Consider the following 17510-nt stretch of genomic DNA (forward strand, 5'->3'; position numbering starts at 1 on the left):
ATCCCTGTGGGGCATTGTCCCTTTAGACCATGTTAAGTTTTTTTCATTTTCTTTTCCAATTTGGTAGTAGTATGGTGCATTCCACCATTTCACAGGTGCAGAAATTATGATAAATGGCCTGTGGTGTCAATGTATCATCCCTACCCCCATATCATTTTAAAGTTAAAAGTATATTAAAGGCATTTTTTTTTTTTTAAATAACAAACATGTTATACTTGCCTGCTCTGCAATGGTTTTGCACAGAGCAGCCGATCCTCCTCTTCTCGGGTCCCCAGCTGGTGCTTCTGGTCCCTCCCTCCTGCCAAGTGCCCCCAGGGCAAGCAGCACTTCTCTGCGTGTCCATTCACACACAGAGCTGTGGCATGGCCTCGCTCTTTCTCTCTCATCATTGGCTCACTGGTTGTGATTGACAGCAGTGAGAGCAAATGGCTCCCTCTGCTGTCTCCGTGAGGAGGGAGAACCCTCACCGAGGCTGTCCTGCACATTGCTGGATTGAGATGGGCTCAGGTAAGTGTAAGGAGGGCAAAGAATGAATGAAGGTAAAAAGCCTTGAGCCTTTACAACCACTTTAAGGGTGCTTTGTTGCCTTCTCAATACCATTAGTATATAGACACAATAAGACACTATATATAACATACGTTAAGGGGTACGTTTTATAAATGTTTTCATTAGAGGTTTCATGTAGCTGTCACCAAAGACTGACGCCATTGGATCAATATTAGATTCAATTCGAAAAATGTGTGAATCCTGGGTGAAAGTTATGTGAAAACCTATAGAAATAGACCTCTATGTGCTATATAAAGTGCAATGTTTATGCATTGTAATTCATGTAATACCCCGCAGACTTGCTGAATGCATAATGTGTCTTGAAAAAAAAAAATAGTAGGTTGTACTCAGTGCTTTGTTTATTTACTTTACAGGCTATGTGGCTGATGCTGCAAACAGATGAGCCTGAGGACTTTGTGATATCTACTGGGGAGGTCCACAGCGTTCGGGAGTTTGTGGAGAAAGCTTTCAAGCATATCGGGAAAACCATTGTGTAAGCAAATGACACAGCAGTGCACCATCATTAACAGTATTGTATCTTTGGAGCAATATATGCGACGGATTACAGATCATACCAGTTGTTACACACACTCAGCTCATTGGCATGCTTAGTGGATTTAAAGAGATTATCCAATTCAGAGGTTATATCAATGCAACACAGGTGTGGTTGTGATGTTGATCCTATAGACCAGGGATATTGAATTACAATTCATGGAGGACTGGTTATTAGAATTTTCATCCAGCAAAGGTCCGAGTCTCATGTTTGTGCTATGACTCTGTTTCTTCACATCACAGCTCCTCCCCTTTACATTAGTTTCCCCTTTACATCACAGTCCTCTTCACATCACAGTCCCTCCTTTATACCACAGCGCCCCCTTTACTTTGCAGAACCCCCTCTTTACAATACAGCCCTCATTTACAATGCAGCCCCTTCTTTACATTACATTGCCTGCTTTACATCACAGCCCCCTTAACATCCAAGTTCCCCCATTTTACATCATAGGGCCTCCTTTACCTAAATGTCCTGTGTCCCTCCTTCACAGCCCCCCCCCCTTCTTACATCAGACTCCCACCCTTTATATCAGTGTCCTCAGCCCCCACCTCACATCACAGTCCCCCTCTCCTTCACATCAGTGTCTTCTGTCACCCTTTCACATCACAGCCCCCTCCTTGTATCCCAGTCCCCTTCACAACCCTCTTCCTTGTATCCCAGTCCCCCTCACAGCCCTCCCTCCTTGTATTCCAGTCCCCCTCACAGCCCTCCCTCCTTGTATCCCAGTCCCCCTCACAGCCCCCCTTCCTTGCATCCCAGTCCCCCTCACAGCCCCCCTTCCTTGCATCCCAGTCCCCCTCACAGCCCCCCTTCCTTGCATCCCAGTCCCCCTCACAGCCCTCCCTCCTTGTACCCCAGTCCCCCTCACAGCCCCCCTTCCTTGTATCCCTGTCCCCCTCACAACCCTCTTCCTTGTATCCCTGTCCCCCTCACAGCCCCCCTTCCTTGCATCCCAGTCCCCCTCACAGCCCTCCCTCCTTGTACCCCAGTCCCCCTCACAGCCCCCCTTCCTTGTATCCCTGTCCCCCTCACAACCCTCTTCCTTGTATCCCTGTCCCCCTCACAGCCCCCCTTCCTTGCACCCCAGTCCCCCTCACAGCCCTCCCTCCTTGTATCCCAGTCCCCTTTACAACCCCCCTCCTTGTATCCCAGTCCCCCTCACAGCCCTCCCTCCTTGTACCCCAGTCCCCCTCACAGCCCCCCTTCCTTGCACCCCAGTACCCTTAACAGGCCTCCTTTTTTGTATACTGGTCCCCTTCATGGCCCCCCTTCTTTCCTTGCAGCCCAGTCTTTTATATGAATACCCCCCTCCCTTACATTACCCCCTGCCAATCGCAACCCTCCTCTAACCTTTTTGTTCCTACCTTACACAGCAGATATAAGGCAGAAAGCACGGCATCCCTGGAAAGAGGGTGGGACATACTTTTCATGTTAACAGGCAGGTAACCAATCACCGACTTGTTAACTTGAGAAACTGGGTAGTTCCCGCCCTCTGGATAGACATGCTGTGCCTGCTATAAGGATAATTGCTATGGCAATGGCGACTGGGGGGGGGGGGGTGTGAGGAGCCTGCGGGGGACATCCAGGCTGCTAAATGGCGGAGCCGCAGGCTGTATAGGACTGTCCGCTATTTGGTGATGCATGCTATAGACACATACCATGCTTACCTTTGGTGAGGACAGAGCATGGTTTATGCACTTTTTACTACCAAAACATAAGCTTTCAGAATCAATTCCATGACCCACATTGTCCTTTTAAGGATTGCAGACTCTGCTGGTAGCAGGTATTAGACAGAATTCTGCTGAAACAACAAAATGCCTTGCAGAACTGGTGGAAGTGAACTTTCCTTGATTGCAGAGTTCCCAATCTGTTCTGTTAGTGTAGCAGAGGTACAGTACACTCTTCAGTAAAATCGCATTTTAACTGGAATTAGACTTCACATCTTGAAGCTTTGCATGACCTCAGGGACGGTTTGCACATTTGTATAGAATACCCAACAACTCAATCCAGTTAAAATAGCCATATTTCAGATCATTGATACTGGTGCTTTCCTAGGCAATGGAATATTACTTCTTGTTTATGTGCTTGACAGAGATGGGCAAGATTTGGAAAAATCACACATTACCCAGATATAATCATGTTATATTTATCAGATATAAATTGAATACCTGGATTGTGAATGAGAGTATAGTATAACAGATGGCTCATTTCCATTCGCATTATACAGGTGCATCCCAATAAATTAGAATATCATCAAAAAGTTAATTTATTTCAGTGCTGCAATTGAAAAAGTGAAACTCCTATATTGTATAGATTCAAGAGACACAGCATGATATATTTCAAGCATTTCTTTCTTTTATTTTGAGGATTATGGCTTACAGCTAGTGAAAACCCAAAATTCTGTATCTCAGAAAATTAGAATATTGTGACAAAGTTCAATATTGTAGACTCATGGTGTCACACTCTAGTTGGCTAATTAACTCGCAACACCTGTAAAGGTTTCCCGAGCCTCTAAATGGTCTTATTCTGGTTCAGTAGCTTACACAATCATGGGGAAGACTGCTGACTTGACAGTTGTCCGGAAGACAGTGATTGACACCCTCTACAAGGAGAGTAAGTCACAAAAGGTCATTGCTAAAGAAGCTGGCTATTCAGAGTGCTGTATCAAAGCATATTAATGGAAAGTTGAGTGGAAGAAAAAAGTGTGGTAGAAAAAGGTGCACAAGCAACAGGGATAACTGCAGCCTTGAGAGGATTGTGAAGCAAAGGCCATTCAAGAATTTAGGAGAGATTCACAAGGAGTGGACTACAGCTGGTGTCAGTGCTTCAAGAGCTACTACACACAGACGTATTCAGGACATGGGCTACAACTCTCGCATTCCTTGTGTCACTTCTGTATCACAGACGACATCAGAAGCGTCTTTCCTGGGCTAAGGAGAAAAAGGACTAGACTGCTGCTCAGTGATCCAAAGTTCTTTTCGGATGAAAGTAAATTTTGCATTTTATTTGAAAATCTAAGTCCCAGAGTCTGGAGGAAGAGTGGAGTGGCACAGAATCCAAGTTGCATGAGGTCCAGTGTGAAGTTTCCACAATCAGTGATGATTTGGGGAGCCATGTCATCTGCTGGTGTTGGTCCACTGTGTTTTCTCAAGTCCAAAGTCAGTGCAGCCCTCTACTAGGAAATTCTAGAGCATTTCATGCTTCCCTCTGCTGACCAGCTTTATGGAGATGCTGATTTCATTTTCTAGCAGGACTTGGCACCTGCCCACACTACCAAAAGTACCAATACCTGGTTTAACGATCATGGTATCACTGTGCTTGATTGACCAACCAGCTCGTCTGACCTAAACCCCATAGAGAATCTGTGGGTTTTTGTAAAGGAGAAGGTGAGACACCAGACTCAACAATGCAGAGGAGCTGAAGGCTGCTATCAAAGAAACCTAGGCTTCCATAACACCTCAGCAGTGCCACAGGCTGATCGCCTCCATGCCACGCTGCATTGTTGCAGTTATTCATGCAAAAGGAGCCCCGACTAAGTATTGAGTGCATACTATACTGTACATGAACATACATTTCAGTAAGCCAACATTTCTGTATTAAAAATCCTTATGTAATCTAATTTTCTGAGTTACTGAATTTTGGGTTTTCACTAGCTGTAAGCCATAATCATCAAAATTAAAAGAAAGAAATGCTTGGAAAATATCACTCTGTGTAATGAATCTATGTAATATTTGAGTTTCACTTTTTGATGATCTAATTTGAGATGCACCTGTAGATGCATTATGAAAATCATAAGCAAACTATTTATGATGCCTAATGAAACTCAGGCACTCACAAACATGATGACCGTCACTTAGAGAAGTCCCAAATTTACCCATCCTGTATATTTGCTCAGAATGTGTAACACCCTTCAAGTTAGGTGTTTTTTGTTTTTTGTTTTTTTGGTTTTTTTTTTAAGACAGGCCGAGTAGCAGCCTGGGGATGAGTCAGCCTGGGGAGTGAGGTAGTAAGGTTACCTCAGGACAGGTTGGGAGGCTCTATCAGGTCAGGGCTTCTGGAGTCCTCCCACCTCTCCCGAAACCTGAGAGCTTTCTGGAGGAGGGGTGGAGACAGGGAGGAGGCCCAGATCTGCATGTTTGAGGAACTTTGGCCAATCCCCTGGCAGGAGGCTGGGCATGGTGACCAGGGCAACCTTCAAGTGTGGCAGAGCCTGTGGGGAGGTTTGCAGATTTGGGTGAATGATGGAACGAGGAAGGCTGGAGTGTGGAGCCTGAGAGGGGGCCTACCTACAGGCAGCTTTCTTGAAAAGAGGACCTCCACTGTGCAACCATCTCCTGGGGAGAACATCCTGAGCAGCAGGGAAGGAGCCAGCCCAGCAAAAGGCCTGAAGTCAGCCACTAAGACAGGAAAGGACTGTGTGAGTACACTTACTCCCTCTGGGCCACATAAGGGGAGAGGGCAGTCAGGTGGAAGACCCAATTAGCTTCTCATCCAGGAATGCTTGTGCTAAATTGGCAGCTTTTGAACCCCCATGCCCAGGGAATACCCTCAGTGCAGCTGGGTGAAGAGTAGGAATCATCCAGGGTCTGAGGAGGTGCATTAGAAAGAGCCTTTGGTGCGCTTCAAGAAGAGACTGTTGCTATATGCATTTTGTACATAGTTGCTAAGGAGTCGTCCTCACGTTCTACAGTTCCTTGGACATTCCATATACCCCTAGACCCCATCTAAGTTTAACCCCTTTAATAAAAACTACAAAACCAAGCTCAAGGACTGTTTACTGGCTCCAGTATGCAGAGTGTGGAAAATGCATGATGTCTGGCCGTACAGAGCATAGAGGGACCCAATTCAAATCCAGCGGCCCCTAAGGGGGTAGTGCTACAAATGTATTTACCACTTCTATCAGCTTACCAAATTTGCTTGCTTGTTATTTCTTTTAAACACATTGAAGTGTTTTGGTGGTGGGGAACTGTTTATAATGCATAGTCTGCATAGCATTGATGAACACAAATTCCTGGCCATTTAATAAATTTAGTATAACTTGTGAATTATTTTTCTCATTTACATTATTATGTTATTCAAATTTTCTCTCATCTTCATTGGACCTCTGTGTTCACATACCAGGAACAGCTGCATGGACATGACGGTGCAGCAGGAAATCTAGAAGTGGCAAAGGGGATTTCTGTTGACTTGTTTACCAAAGCCAACTATTTGTACCTTGTAGGGAGGAATGATGTGGGCCTACTGCTGTCAGCATGACAGTTACTGCATAACATACAGCACAAACCATGCCTATTCAATTATGCCATGTTGATGTTAAACTGTAATCTACAAATAGCATTGATTTTGACATGTAATAACTTCACCAGCATAAAATATTTAAGATCACTTATTTATGCTTCAAGATGCTAGAAATCTATAGGGATGAATTTATTTAACGGATACAACTCATGTTAACACAGGAAGCAATGTGCATGAACGTGTGTATTTAATGCACTGCCGCAGACTATGCGCACGTGAAAGTGTAAGTAGGTATTTAGTCTCTATTTCCATCTAGGAGCTTTTAGTATTGTTACCACTGTCCAACACTAGATGCCTGTCCTCAAAGTATAAATTCACCTTTCGTAATATGTTCCACCGTACACCCACATTCAGGGGGTAACATGTTACTGTGGGACTGGCCCCGACACCCCTTTTCCTTGTGACAGCTAGCATGGGTACCTTGTCCCTCCGTCAGCTGTCACCATGGCTGCTGTTAGAAACCACGGGGCCCTTTACAGCCAACTTTACAGGGCCCCCACCCCAAGAAAAACCGTTTACTATGCTTTATTTTTGAATTAACGCAGTGAGTGATCAGTACTGATAAGTCACTGTGTTCATTCAGGAAAAGAGGGGCTGGTAAATGTGACAGGTTTACCACATCCTTCCCCCTTATGAGCTTGCAGCTGCTGGTGGGAAGTAGAGGAGGGAAGTCAGCAGCTCTGTGGGGGGGGGGACATAGGTAGGGTGATGGGTGTGGTCAGGGAGCAACCGATCCCCTGTATGGCTTACTCTGCACCAGCTGAGCCATACCGGGGATCGGTTCCTGTAATTTCCCCTCCCGCCATGCTGATCACCCTTCCTGCCCACATCCAATTCACCCAGCTGCCTAGGCCCCCCTGCTGGCCTGGGCCTCGTACAAGAGGACTGGTGGTACCCACTTACCCACAGCCCTGGCTGTCACAATTTATAAAAGACGTGGTCATGTGGGGCTACACCCGCCCAGCTGCGTCATTCTTGACTGGGAAAGTACAAGTCTCAATGGACTACCATGGCACTTTTGAGCACTGTGGTAGCTCATTGATTCTTTATTGATTGATTCATACAAGGTTACACTGACAGTCTGCTGGAGTCCTGCATGGCATCAGTGATCTGCTGATCTCTGGTGCAATGCTTCCCAGGCTCCTAAAAAAAAATAGTAAATGCACATCTTTTATCTGTAAAATAAATAAATCAAAGGTGAACTTCTCCTTTAATTGGAATAGTTTTCCAGGGATGTTCAATTTTCTGCTATTTATGGGGAGAGCCTACATTTATACACAGAGACCTTCACACACCAGTTCCCTTCAAACGTCTGTCACCTGATTACTCCTGCCTACAAACAGGCCATAAAAGCTTCATACAAGTCTACTGGACAGCTCTATCCCAAGAAGATGATTTGACAGTACCTCCAAAGCTGGAGCATGGTCACCCTGAAAATCGGCTTCTACATCTGTTAAACCACCATATTATGTGCCTTTAGGAGCAAAATTAAACATTTCCCATAAGGTTCTTCACCAAAAAATAGTATTCGTATTTAGCAATGAATTATCTAACATCTACTGTATAGAAAATGGAAAAAAAAACCATTCTTTAGTACCTTTGTGGATAGTCCACAAGGATGTTACTGAAAGACTGCAGAGATCATGCTATGAATTCCATAATGAGCTTATGTGGGACTTATGTGCAGCTATAGTGCAGAGGGATCAGACAACAGATTTCTAGGAGGTTCTGTTTTACTCTGCCAAATAATCAGCAGTGGAAAATAATGAAGATAAATGTTCAGATTGGTTGAAAAGGCAAGACACTTAATGACACAGGCACACCATGTCCTTGGCAACACAATACAACAATTATGAAGTACTTCATGGGCCGGTTGTCGGAGGCTTACATCTTTTCGTGAGATTCCTGGACTGAGATGAGCTAGGTATCTTAGCTTCACTCTATACCAATAAGCAGGGATGTGCTTAACCAATATCTGAACAGTGGAGCTGGGATGCTGTTCACCCCATCCAGGAACAATACAGTGAGATCCACAAGGTCCCTAAAACAATCCCTATACAGAAGGAGCCTTTCCCTGCACTAAACCTAACTATCCCTGACACGATTGGTTCCTCTCCCTACCTACCCCACCACTGTGGGTTTCAACATGACCCCTTTATACAGCTTCCCTTTGTCTAAGGTGGACACCCAAATCTCAGGAGAACTGTGTCCAATTAGACACTGGCTCCCCCCAAAAACCAGCTGGAGTACATGGCAGAAGAACTGAAAGAAAGGAAGTATTTCTCCTGCAAAACCATTCCAGTTAAAGAAATACAGTGGCATCTAGTGGTGAAAATGAGAATTACACACCTAACACCCTGCTACACTCTGTTGAATGAGCTCTGGTACTGCAGTGTTTTGATCATTGCATGTAATCCTTGCAGTTTTAGATATATCTTCAGCATGTCATACAATTCAGCTTCTGTGCTGCTTTTATGAAATGTAAGGCCGTTTTAGCTCAATAACCAGAGCCAATCAGGATTAAATGTAATTATATGTGTGATCAATTACTACATAACTGAATATTTAAATAAGATAACTTTATATGCAGTTTATGGTGAGTGCAAATTTTGTTAGCTTCTGTGCATCGACATCAATTACACAGATCTGTTAAAATTGGGGGGGGGGGGGGTAATTATTATAATCATTCTTGTATTCTGTATGTCCTTTGTATCATTCGAGTTCCTTTACCATGTTTTTCTGCCAAAAACGGATGAGTGTCAGTAAATGGTTTACTCCTTGTGTTACGTCTTTCACCCTTTAAGTGTTATCTCAGTCTGCATGTGTCATTAACATGGTAAATACAGTGTTTATCATAGCAAAGTCTATGCAAAGTAACTACCTGCCTACTAACTTATATATACAATACCCCATTCCTTACTAGGCCAGTTTCTCAATTTGCAGTGTGATGATAGTTTGAATGAAAATTACTTTTCTAAAATATTTTAAAACTTATAGAAATTTCTTATGATTGTATTTAGCATCCACTCTGGTAGTCAGTGTGCCCCCTTTTCAATGGTAGTCAGTGGGGCCATGTTTACTTACAGGAGAAACTGCTGGCAGAGGAGCAAGCAAGAGGATTGGGTGAATCGGCAGCAGAGGAAAAAGTAACGGTCTTTCTATTAACATACTGTATGTGATCGCTGTAATTGGCCATCACAGCGATCACAAGGCACAGAGCCACACAGATTAGCTCTGTGCCTTTTGTCTGTGATGTGAGTGGTCCATCACAGACATTCAATGGGTGCATTTCCCACTGGTGCCTTCTTTATGTAGTGCCATTTGTAAATGGGATAAGCAAAGATTGTCTAAATACAAGAGATGTGTAGTCTTGAATCTTAGTGTACTTTGTGTATTTCTTAAGATCTGTGCAGTAATTCACTATACATTTGTGCAGGAGCTTCCCGTAATAAAGACCAATCACTACTTCTCTCTCTGCTTATGCAGGGTGACTGGTCTTGTCTCCACCCCTTTCCTCTAGTTATCTGCAAGCAACTTGCAGTGGGTAATGTTACTGAGTCCCTCCCACAGCTCTGCTCTCTGCACAGACTTGATATCATGATGTCACTGCTACTTTTTCAAGGTAAAATCTAAGGCAGCCCATACATTCTTCAAGTTAAAAATCTAAGGCAGCTCATACATTCTTCATTTTTTTTTCATTCAGAAAGTAGTTAGTAGTTGATGCAGCGCTAGAGATTCTAATACCTAAACAAAATACAACATAAAATATATGAATATATATAGATGTATATAGATGACCCAAATCCACAGGGGAATACGCCGGGAACAATGACCCTCAATGGACAAATAACAGTGGTTAAGTGCAGGATAGCGTGTCCATAGTTCATATATCTAAAGAAGTGCAGGTGAATCACAGCACACTCCAAACGTGATCCCAGGCAGTCTAGCTGCAGTGGCCTCTCACCTCCACTCTATGACCCCACAGGGCCACAAAGCATACTGTAAATCACCTCGAGATCCTCCAATTCAGTGACTCTTTAGATAGGATGGCTTCACATGAACCAGGACAGTATTCATCCAGACCAGTAGGCAAACGGAAAGCACTCTCCTCCGATGTCACAACCGCTCATAAGATGGCAACAGCTTGTATAACGATGTGCTGGGTGTACAGCAAGATCACAAAGGTGCACCAAGATGGTCCAATATTAGTCTCCCCATGATTTATGTGCTCATTATTGAGAGGTATTGGTCGTGTGGTGCTTTTCATCTAAGTTTTGTTATCCTATTTGGACCGCCAGACCTAATGGGAGAAGGTCTGCCCACACTGAACCACAGTAATATGGCTGTATAGGCTTTTTGTATATTGGACCATTAGAATATGGCCGCGATCGCACCGCCCACTGTAGTCTGGATGGGTGCGGTTTCTGGCCTTTATAAGGAAGTACTGCTGGCCAATCACGCTGTCCTGATGAAGTCACGAGTTACGTGACGCAACGCGTCGACGGCATTAGCGTGGTGACGTACTTCCGGCGTGACGCCATCTTGGTGCACCTTTGTGATCTTGCTGTACACCCAGCACATCGTTATACAAGCTGTTGCCATCTTATGAGCGGTTGTGACATCGGAGGAGAGTGCTTTCCGTTTGCCTACTGGTCTGGATGAATACTGTCCTGGTTCATGTGATGCCATCCTATCTAAAGAGTCACTGAATTGGAGGATCTCGAGGTGATTTACAGTATGCTTTGTGGCCCTGTGGGGTCATAGAGTGGAGGTGAGAGGCCACTGCAGCTAGACTGCCTGGGATCACGTTTGGAGTGTGCTGTGATTCACCTGCACTTCTTTAGATATATGAACTATGGACACGCTAATATCAAAATATTCCAGGAATCTGGAGAAATCTTTTGTGCAAGGGACAAGATCAAAGCATGATATTGAATACCCATGATCTTCAGGCCCTCAAATGGCACTGCATTAAAAACAGGCATGATTCTGTGGTGGACATCACTGCATGGGCTCAGGAATACTTCCAAAAAGCACTGTCTGTGAACACCATTCACCATGCCATCCAAAATTGCAAGGCAAAGCTCTACCATGCAAAGAAGCAGCCATATCTGAACATGAACCACAAAAGTCGCCATCTTCTCTGGGCCAAAGCTCATTTAAAATGGTCTGTTGCAAAGTGGAAAATTGTTGTGTGGTCAGATGAATTGAAATTTGAAATTCTTTTTGGAAACCATGGGTGCCGTGTCCTCCAGAATAAAGAGAGGGACCTTCTGGCTTGTTATCAACACTCTGTTCAAAAGCCTGCATCTCTGATGGTATGGGGGTGCATAAATGTGTATGGAATGGGTAGCTTGCACATTTGGAGAGGCACCATCAATGCTGAAAGATATATCCACGTTTTAGAGCAGTATATGGTCCCATCCAGATGATATCTTTTTTCAGAGAAGGCCATGCATATTTCACCAGGACATTGCTGAGCTGCATACTGCATCTATGACAACAGCATGGCATCATAATAGAAGAGCTTGGTCACTTAACTGACTTGCCTGCAGTCCAGAACTTTCAGCAATTGAAAATGTGGCGCATCTTGAAATGAAAAATATGTCAAAGACCATCCAGGACTGTTGAGCAGTTAAAATCCTATATCAGGCAAGAATGGAACAACATTTCTCACCCAAAACTCCAGCAACCTGTATCCTCCATTCCCAGACATTTACAGAGTGTTGAAAGAAGAGGGGATGCTACACCATGGTAAACACGGTCCTGTCCCAACTGTTTTGAGACTTGTTGCTGCCATTAATTTAAAAATTACCTTATTTTCTTTTTCCTAAAATGGTACCTTTTCTCAGTTTAAACAACTGATATGTTTTCTATTTTCTATTGTAAATAAAATATGGGTTTATGAGATTTGCAAATCCTTGCATTCTGTTTTTACGTAAATGTTACACAGTGTCTCAACTTCGTTGGAATTGGGGTTTACATGCTTAACAATGCTTCTATATATAAATATATATTTCTTATAGGATTTCTATCTGAAAGGGAAAAAACACATTGTTTTTCTTTCCTCTTTTATTACAAAACAAATCTGTTAATGACAGGTGTAACAGTGCTGGATTTTTGAATCACCCTGTCATACATGACAGGTGAAGCCTTTAAGCTATGAAAGTTTTCTAATGCAGGTGTTTACCCTTTCAGAGGCCGAGTCTTGCTGCTAATGAAGTGGTGTCACTGTAAATTAGTACTGTAATCTATTCTAGGCAGGGTATCCTAGCACAGACAGTCTTGTACTGACTCATTTTCTGTTATTAACAATGGAGAGTTAGACCTCCATGGTGGAAATATTTTTCAAAGCCACAGTCTGGTCTGCAAAATTTTAAGTGTGTAGGATACATGCTTTGTTTTGTTTGCATGTTTTGTACTATGTCCTTTCTTATATCATGGGTTCAGTTTAAGCAGCATTTAATAGTTCTTAATAATATTTACTTACCCTCCAGAATATTTGCCCCCCTTCCTGACCAGGCCATTTTTTTGCAATACGGCGCTGCGTTACTTTAACTGACAACTGTGCGTTCATGCAACACTGCACCCAAATGAAATTTACGACTGAGTTTATTTTTTGCACTATAAACAAAAAAACTGACAATTGTGAAAAAAAGCTATATTTTTTACTTTTTGCTATATAATTTACACATTTTTAAAATATTTTTACTGGATATATGAATTGGTTTACATGAAAGTGATGGCATTTACAAATGGCAGTGTATATATACAGGAATTTTTTTTCTTTTCTTTTTTTTTTTGTGTTTTTGTTTTTTTTAACTAGTAATGGCGGCAATCAGCAACTTATAGCGGGACTGTGGCAGGCATTCTGACACTGGGGGGAACTGACTTGGTGTCACTGACCTCTCCAGTGACACCAATACAGTGATCAGTGCTAATAAAAAGTACTGACATCGTACTAATGGCAGTGGGCAGGGAGGGGCGATCAAAAGGGTTAGCTGTGTGCTGTGTGCTTTTTTTTTTACTATGTGGGCTGTGTGTGTGTTTCACAGTAAGTACACTACTTTGTATGGCCCTGCTATGCAGTATGTGGAGCTAACGGGAGAGATCTGTATTGTTTACAGGTCTCTCCCCTGTCGGTAATACTCGGAGATCGCCGGGTGCTGGCGAGGAATCACCGGCCGGGACCTGGTGAGTGACAGCCGAGGCCGGAAGGCACCCTAACGCGAGGCCCCCTACCCAGCACTGCAAAATCATGTGTGTGTATATATACGTGATTTTGCACACCTGTGCCACCCTGTAGCAGTATTTCTGCTATAGGGCAGCGTGGAAGCAGTTAATTACAGTGGATATAAAAAGTCTACACACCTCTGTTAAAATGTCAGGTTTCTGTGATGTGAAAATGAGACAAAGATAAATAATTTCAGAACTTTTTGCACCTTTTAATGTGACATAAACTGTACAACAGTTGAAAAACAAACTGAAATCTTTTAGGAGGGGAGTAAACCTAAAAAACTAAAATTAATGTGGTTGCATAAGTCTGCACTCCCTCTTATAACTGGGCATGTAGCTGTGTTCAGAATTAAGCAATCACATTTAAAATCATGTTAAATAGGAGTCATTACACACCTGCCATCATTTAAAGTGACTCTGATTAACCCCAAATTTCAGCTGTCCTAGTAGGTCTTTCCTGACATTTTCTTCGCATCCTACAGCAAAAGCCATGGTCCGCAAAGCATCAGAGGAATCTCATTGTTAGAAGACCTCAGTCAGGAGAAGGGTACAAAAGAATTTCCAAGACATTAGATATACTATGGAACACAGTGAAGACAGTCGTCATCAAGTTGAGAAAATATGGCACAACAGTGACATTACCAAGAACTGGAAGTTCCTCCAAAATTGATGGACTAGAAGAAAACTGGTCTGGGAGGCTGCCAAGAGACCTACAGCAACATTAAAGGAGCTGCAGGAATATCTGGCAAGTACTGGCTGTGTGGTACATGTGACAATAATCTCCCGTATTCTTCATATGTCTGGGCTATGGGGTAGAGTGTCAAGATGGAAGCCTTTTCATACAAAGAAAAACATCCAAGCCTGGTTTAATTTTGCAAAAGCACATCTGAAGTCTTCCGAAAGTATGTGGGGAAAATGTTTTATGGTCTGATGAAACAAAGGTTTAACTTTTTGGCCATAAATTCCAAAAGATATGTTTGGCGCAAAAAAACACTGCACATCACCAAAAGAACACCATGCCCACAGTGAAGCATGGTGGTGGCAGCATCATGCTTTGGGGCTGTTTTACTTCATCTGGAACTGGGGCCTTCGTCAAGGTAGAGGGAATTATGAACAGTTCCAAGTACCAGTCAATATTGGCACAAAACCTTCAGGCTTCTGCTAGAAAGCTAACCATGAAGAGGAACTTCATCTTTCAGCATGACGACAACCCAAAGCATACATACAAATCAACAAAGGAATGGCTTCACCAGAAGAAGATTAAAGTTTTGGAATGATACAGCCAGAGCCCAAACCTCAATCCGCTTGAAAATCTGTGGGGTGATCTGAAAAGGGCTATGCACAGGAGATGCCCTCGCAATCTGACAGATTTGGAGTTTTTTTTTGCAAGGAAGAGCGGGCAAATATTATCAAGTCAAGATGGTGCCATGCTGATAGACTCATACCCAAAAAGACTGAGCGCTGTAATAAAATCAAAAGGTGCTTCAACAAAGTATTAGTTTAAGGGTGTGCACACTTATGCAGCCATATTATTTTAATTTTACTTTATTTTTACTTCCCTCCACCTAAAAGATTTTAGTTTGTCGTTCAACTGAATTGTACAGTTTCAAGGGTTACATTGAAGGTGGAAATAGCTCTGAAATGATTCCTTTGTCATGTTTTTACATCACAGAAACCTGACATTTAATAGGGGTGTGTGTGTAGAATATATATATATATATATATATATATATATATATATATATATATATATATATACATACATCTTATTTTCTTTTCTACTGTTTGCCATCAAATGCAGTGTTCTCTTCAAAATGGGGGGGTTGACTTTAGTTCTACTCTAACTCCGTTTATAATGCTCAGAAACCAAGCAGTGTGAATTTTACTGATTCTTTGTTGTATTGACTAGCTTGTGAATACAACATGGATTTGCTTTTCCTTATAACAATTCTTTGTGCCAAATGAATCCAATAATGGAAACTTCACACACACACAAGAGACAATTTGGGAAATTATTCTTGTCTTCTTTGTTCTGTTTGTTAATTAGTTTACACTTACCTATGGAGAAGGGATTCACACTGGGGTTTGGAGGTGAGAAAAGACAACCAAATGTTTCTACCCTAGTGTTTGAACATAGTCTTGTGCTCATCATCTGTTTATCTTCTTTAAAGGTGGGAGGGCAAGAATGAAAATGAAGTGGGCCGCTGCAGTGAGACTGGAAAGATACATGTGAAAGTTGATCTCAAGTACTACAGGCCAACTGAAGTGGTAAGTAGGAATGTCCACATCTTCCCTACTGCTTGATAATTTAATCACTTGTGCTGTCACTGCTGGTGTTTGACCAGCTGTCCAAGGTTTACGTGACCTCCTAATACCAGCCACTGATGAGTCAAATGGTGTGCAAACTCACACATATGACCTTAGTAAAGTTAAAATGCAACATGTTGTGTATATCAAAACAGGAAAAGCTTTTCAGTAAGCATAGACATGGTTGACAAGCCCATAAAACTGCTACTACAATACTTATTGTAACATGATATTCTTAATATGCACATATATTTTATACTCATATCTTTAATCTCTCCCTTTGTACTGGCATCTTCCCCAACTTTCTAAAAAAAATGCACTAGTCGCCCCCAAACTTAAAAAGGCCTCACTAGACCCCACCAATCTTGGCAACCTAACACCCATCTTCTTACTCCCTTTTTCCTTCAAACTCCTTTAACGTCTAGTCTACAACCAGCTGGGCTGCCTCCTTATTGAGAATAACCTTCTTAATCCCCTTCAGTCTGGATTTCACCCACAACACTCCACAGAAACTGCTCTCCTAAAATTCACAAACAACTTGCTAATCGCTAAAACTAATGGTCACTATTCCCTACTCTTACTCAGTTGACCACCCCCTCCTCCTCAAACTCTATTCACTTGGTCTCTGTTGGTTCAAATCTTACCTATCTCACTGCACCTTCCGTGTCACTTACAACTCTACCTCCTTCTCTTCTACTCCTCTTACTGTCGGTGTCCCCCAAGGTTCTGTCCTTGGACCTCTCCTATTCTCAATCTACACCTCTTCCTTGGGTCAGCTGATGGTTTCCAATACCATTTCTATGCTGATGACACTGAAATCTATCTCTCTATCACCCCATCAGATTCCTCACGTATCACTGATTTACTGACAGACATATCAGACTGGATGTCACACCACTTCCTAAAACTCAATCTATACAAAACTGAACTCATAATATTTCCTCCTGCACATGCCTCTTCCCCTGAATTCTCTGTCAGGATCAATAGCACCACTATCAACCCATCCCCGCATGCCAAAGTGCTAGGGGTAACCCTGGATTCTGAACTATCCTTTCAGGCCCACATCCAATCCCTGTCCAAATCATGCTGCCTCAACCTATGCAACATCTCCAGAATATGCCCCTTTTTTAACAAATGATGCCACAAAGCTTCTAATTCACTTCCTGGTTATCTCTTGCCTCGACTACTGCAACTCCCTCCTCATTGGCTTGCCTTTACATAGGCTGTCCCCCCTCCAGTCCATCATGAATACTGCTGCCAGGCTCATCCACCTTACCAACTGTTCAGTGTCTGCTACCCCTCTCTGCCAATCCCTCCACTGGCTTCCACTCGCCCAACTAATAAAATTCAAAATACTAACAACTTACAAAGCCATCCACAACTCTGCTCCCAGCTACATCACTAAGCTGGTCTCAAAATATCTACCAAACCGCTCTTCGATCCTCCCAAGACCTTCTGCTCTCTAGTTCGCATGTTTCCTCCTCCCATGCCCACCTCCAGGACTTCTCCTGAGCTTCTCCCATCCTTTGGAACTCCATACCCCAATTTGTCTATCTCCTAATCTATCCTC

At 43.0% G+C, this 17510-nt stretch overlaps 1 protein-coding gene across 1 annotated transcript in view; it reads left to right on the forward strand.

Annotated features, from left to right (window-relative positions):
* Positions 1–924: 924 nt before the first annotated feature.
* Positions 925–17510, forward strand: part of LOC149455517 (GDP-mannose 4,6 dehydratase-like) — a 182171-nt gene continuing 165585 nt past the window's right edge. The window contains exons 1-2 of the mRNA XM_089686123.1: positions 925–1039; positions 15805–15901. Coding sequence (XP_089542249.1) covers positions 933–1039; positions 15805–15901 — 204 coding nt within the window. The 5' untranslated portion in view covers positions 925–932. The remainder of the gene's footprint in view (positions 1040–15804; positions 15902–17510) is intronic.

Source organism: Staurois parvus, unplaced genomic scaffold, assembly GCF_062004578.1.
Source record: "Staurois parvus isolate SC_StPar_1 unplaced genomic scaffold, SC_StPar_1.0 ptg000391l, whole genome shotgun sequence".
NCBI classification, from domain to species: domain Eukaryota; kingdom Metazoa; phylum Chordata; class Amphibia; order Anura; family Ranidae; genus Staurois; species Staurois parvus.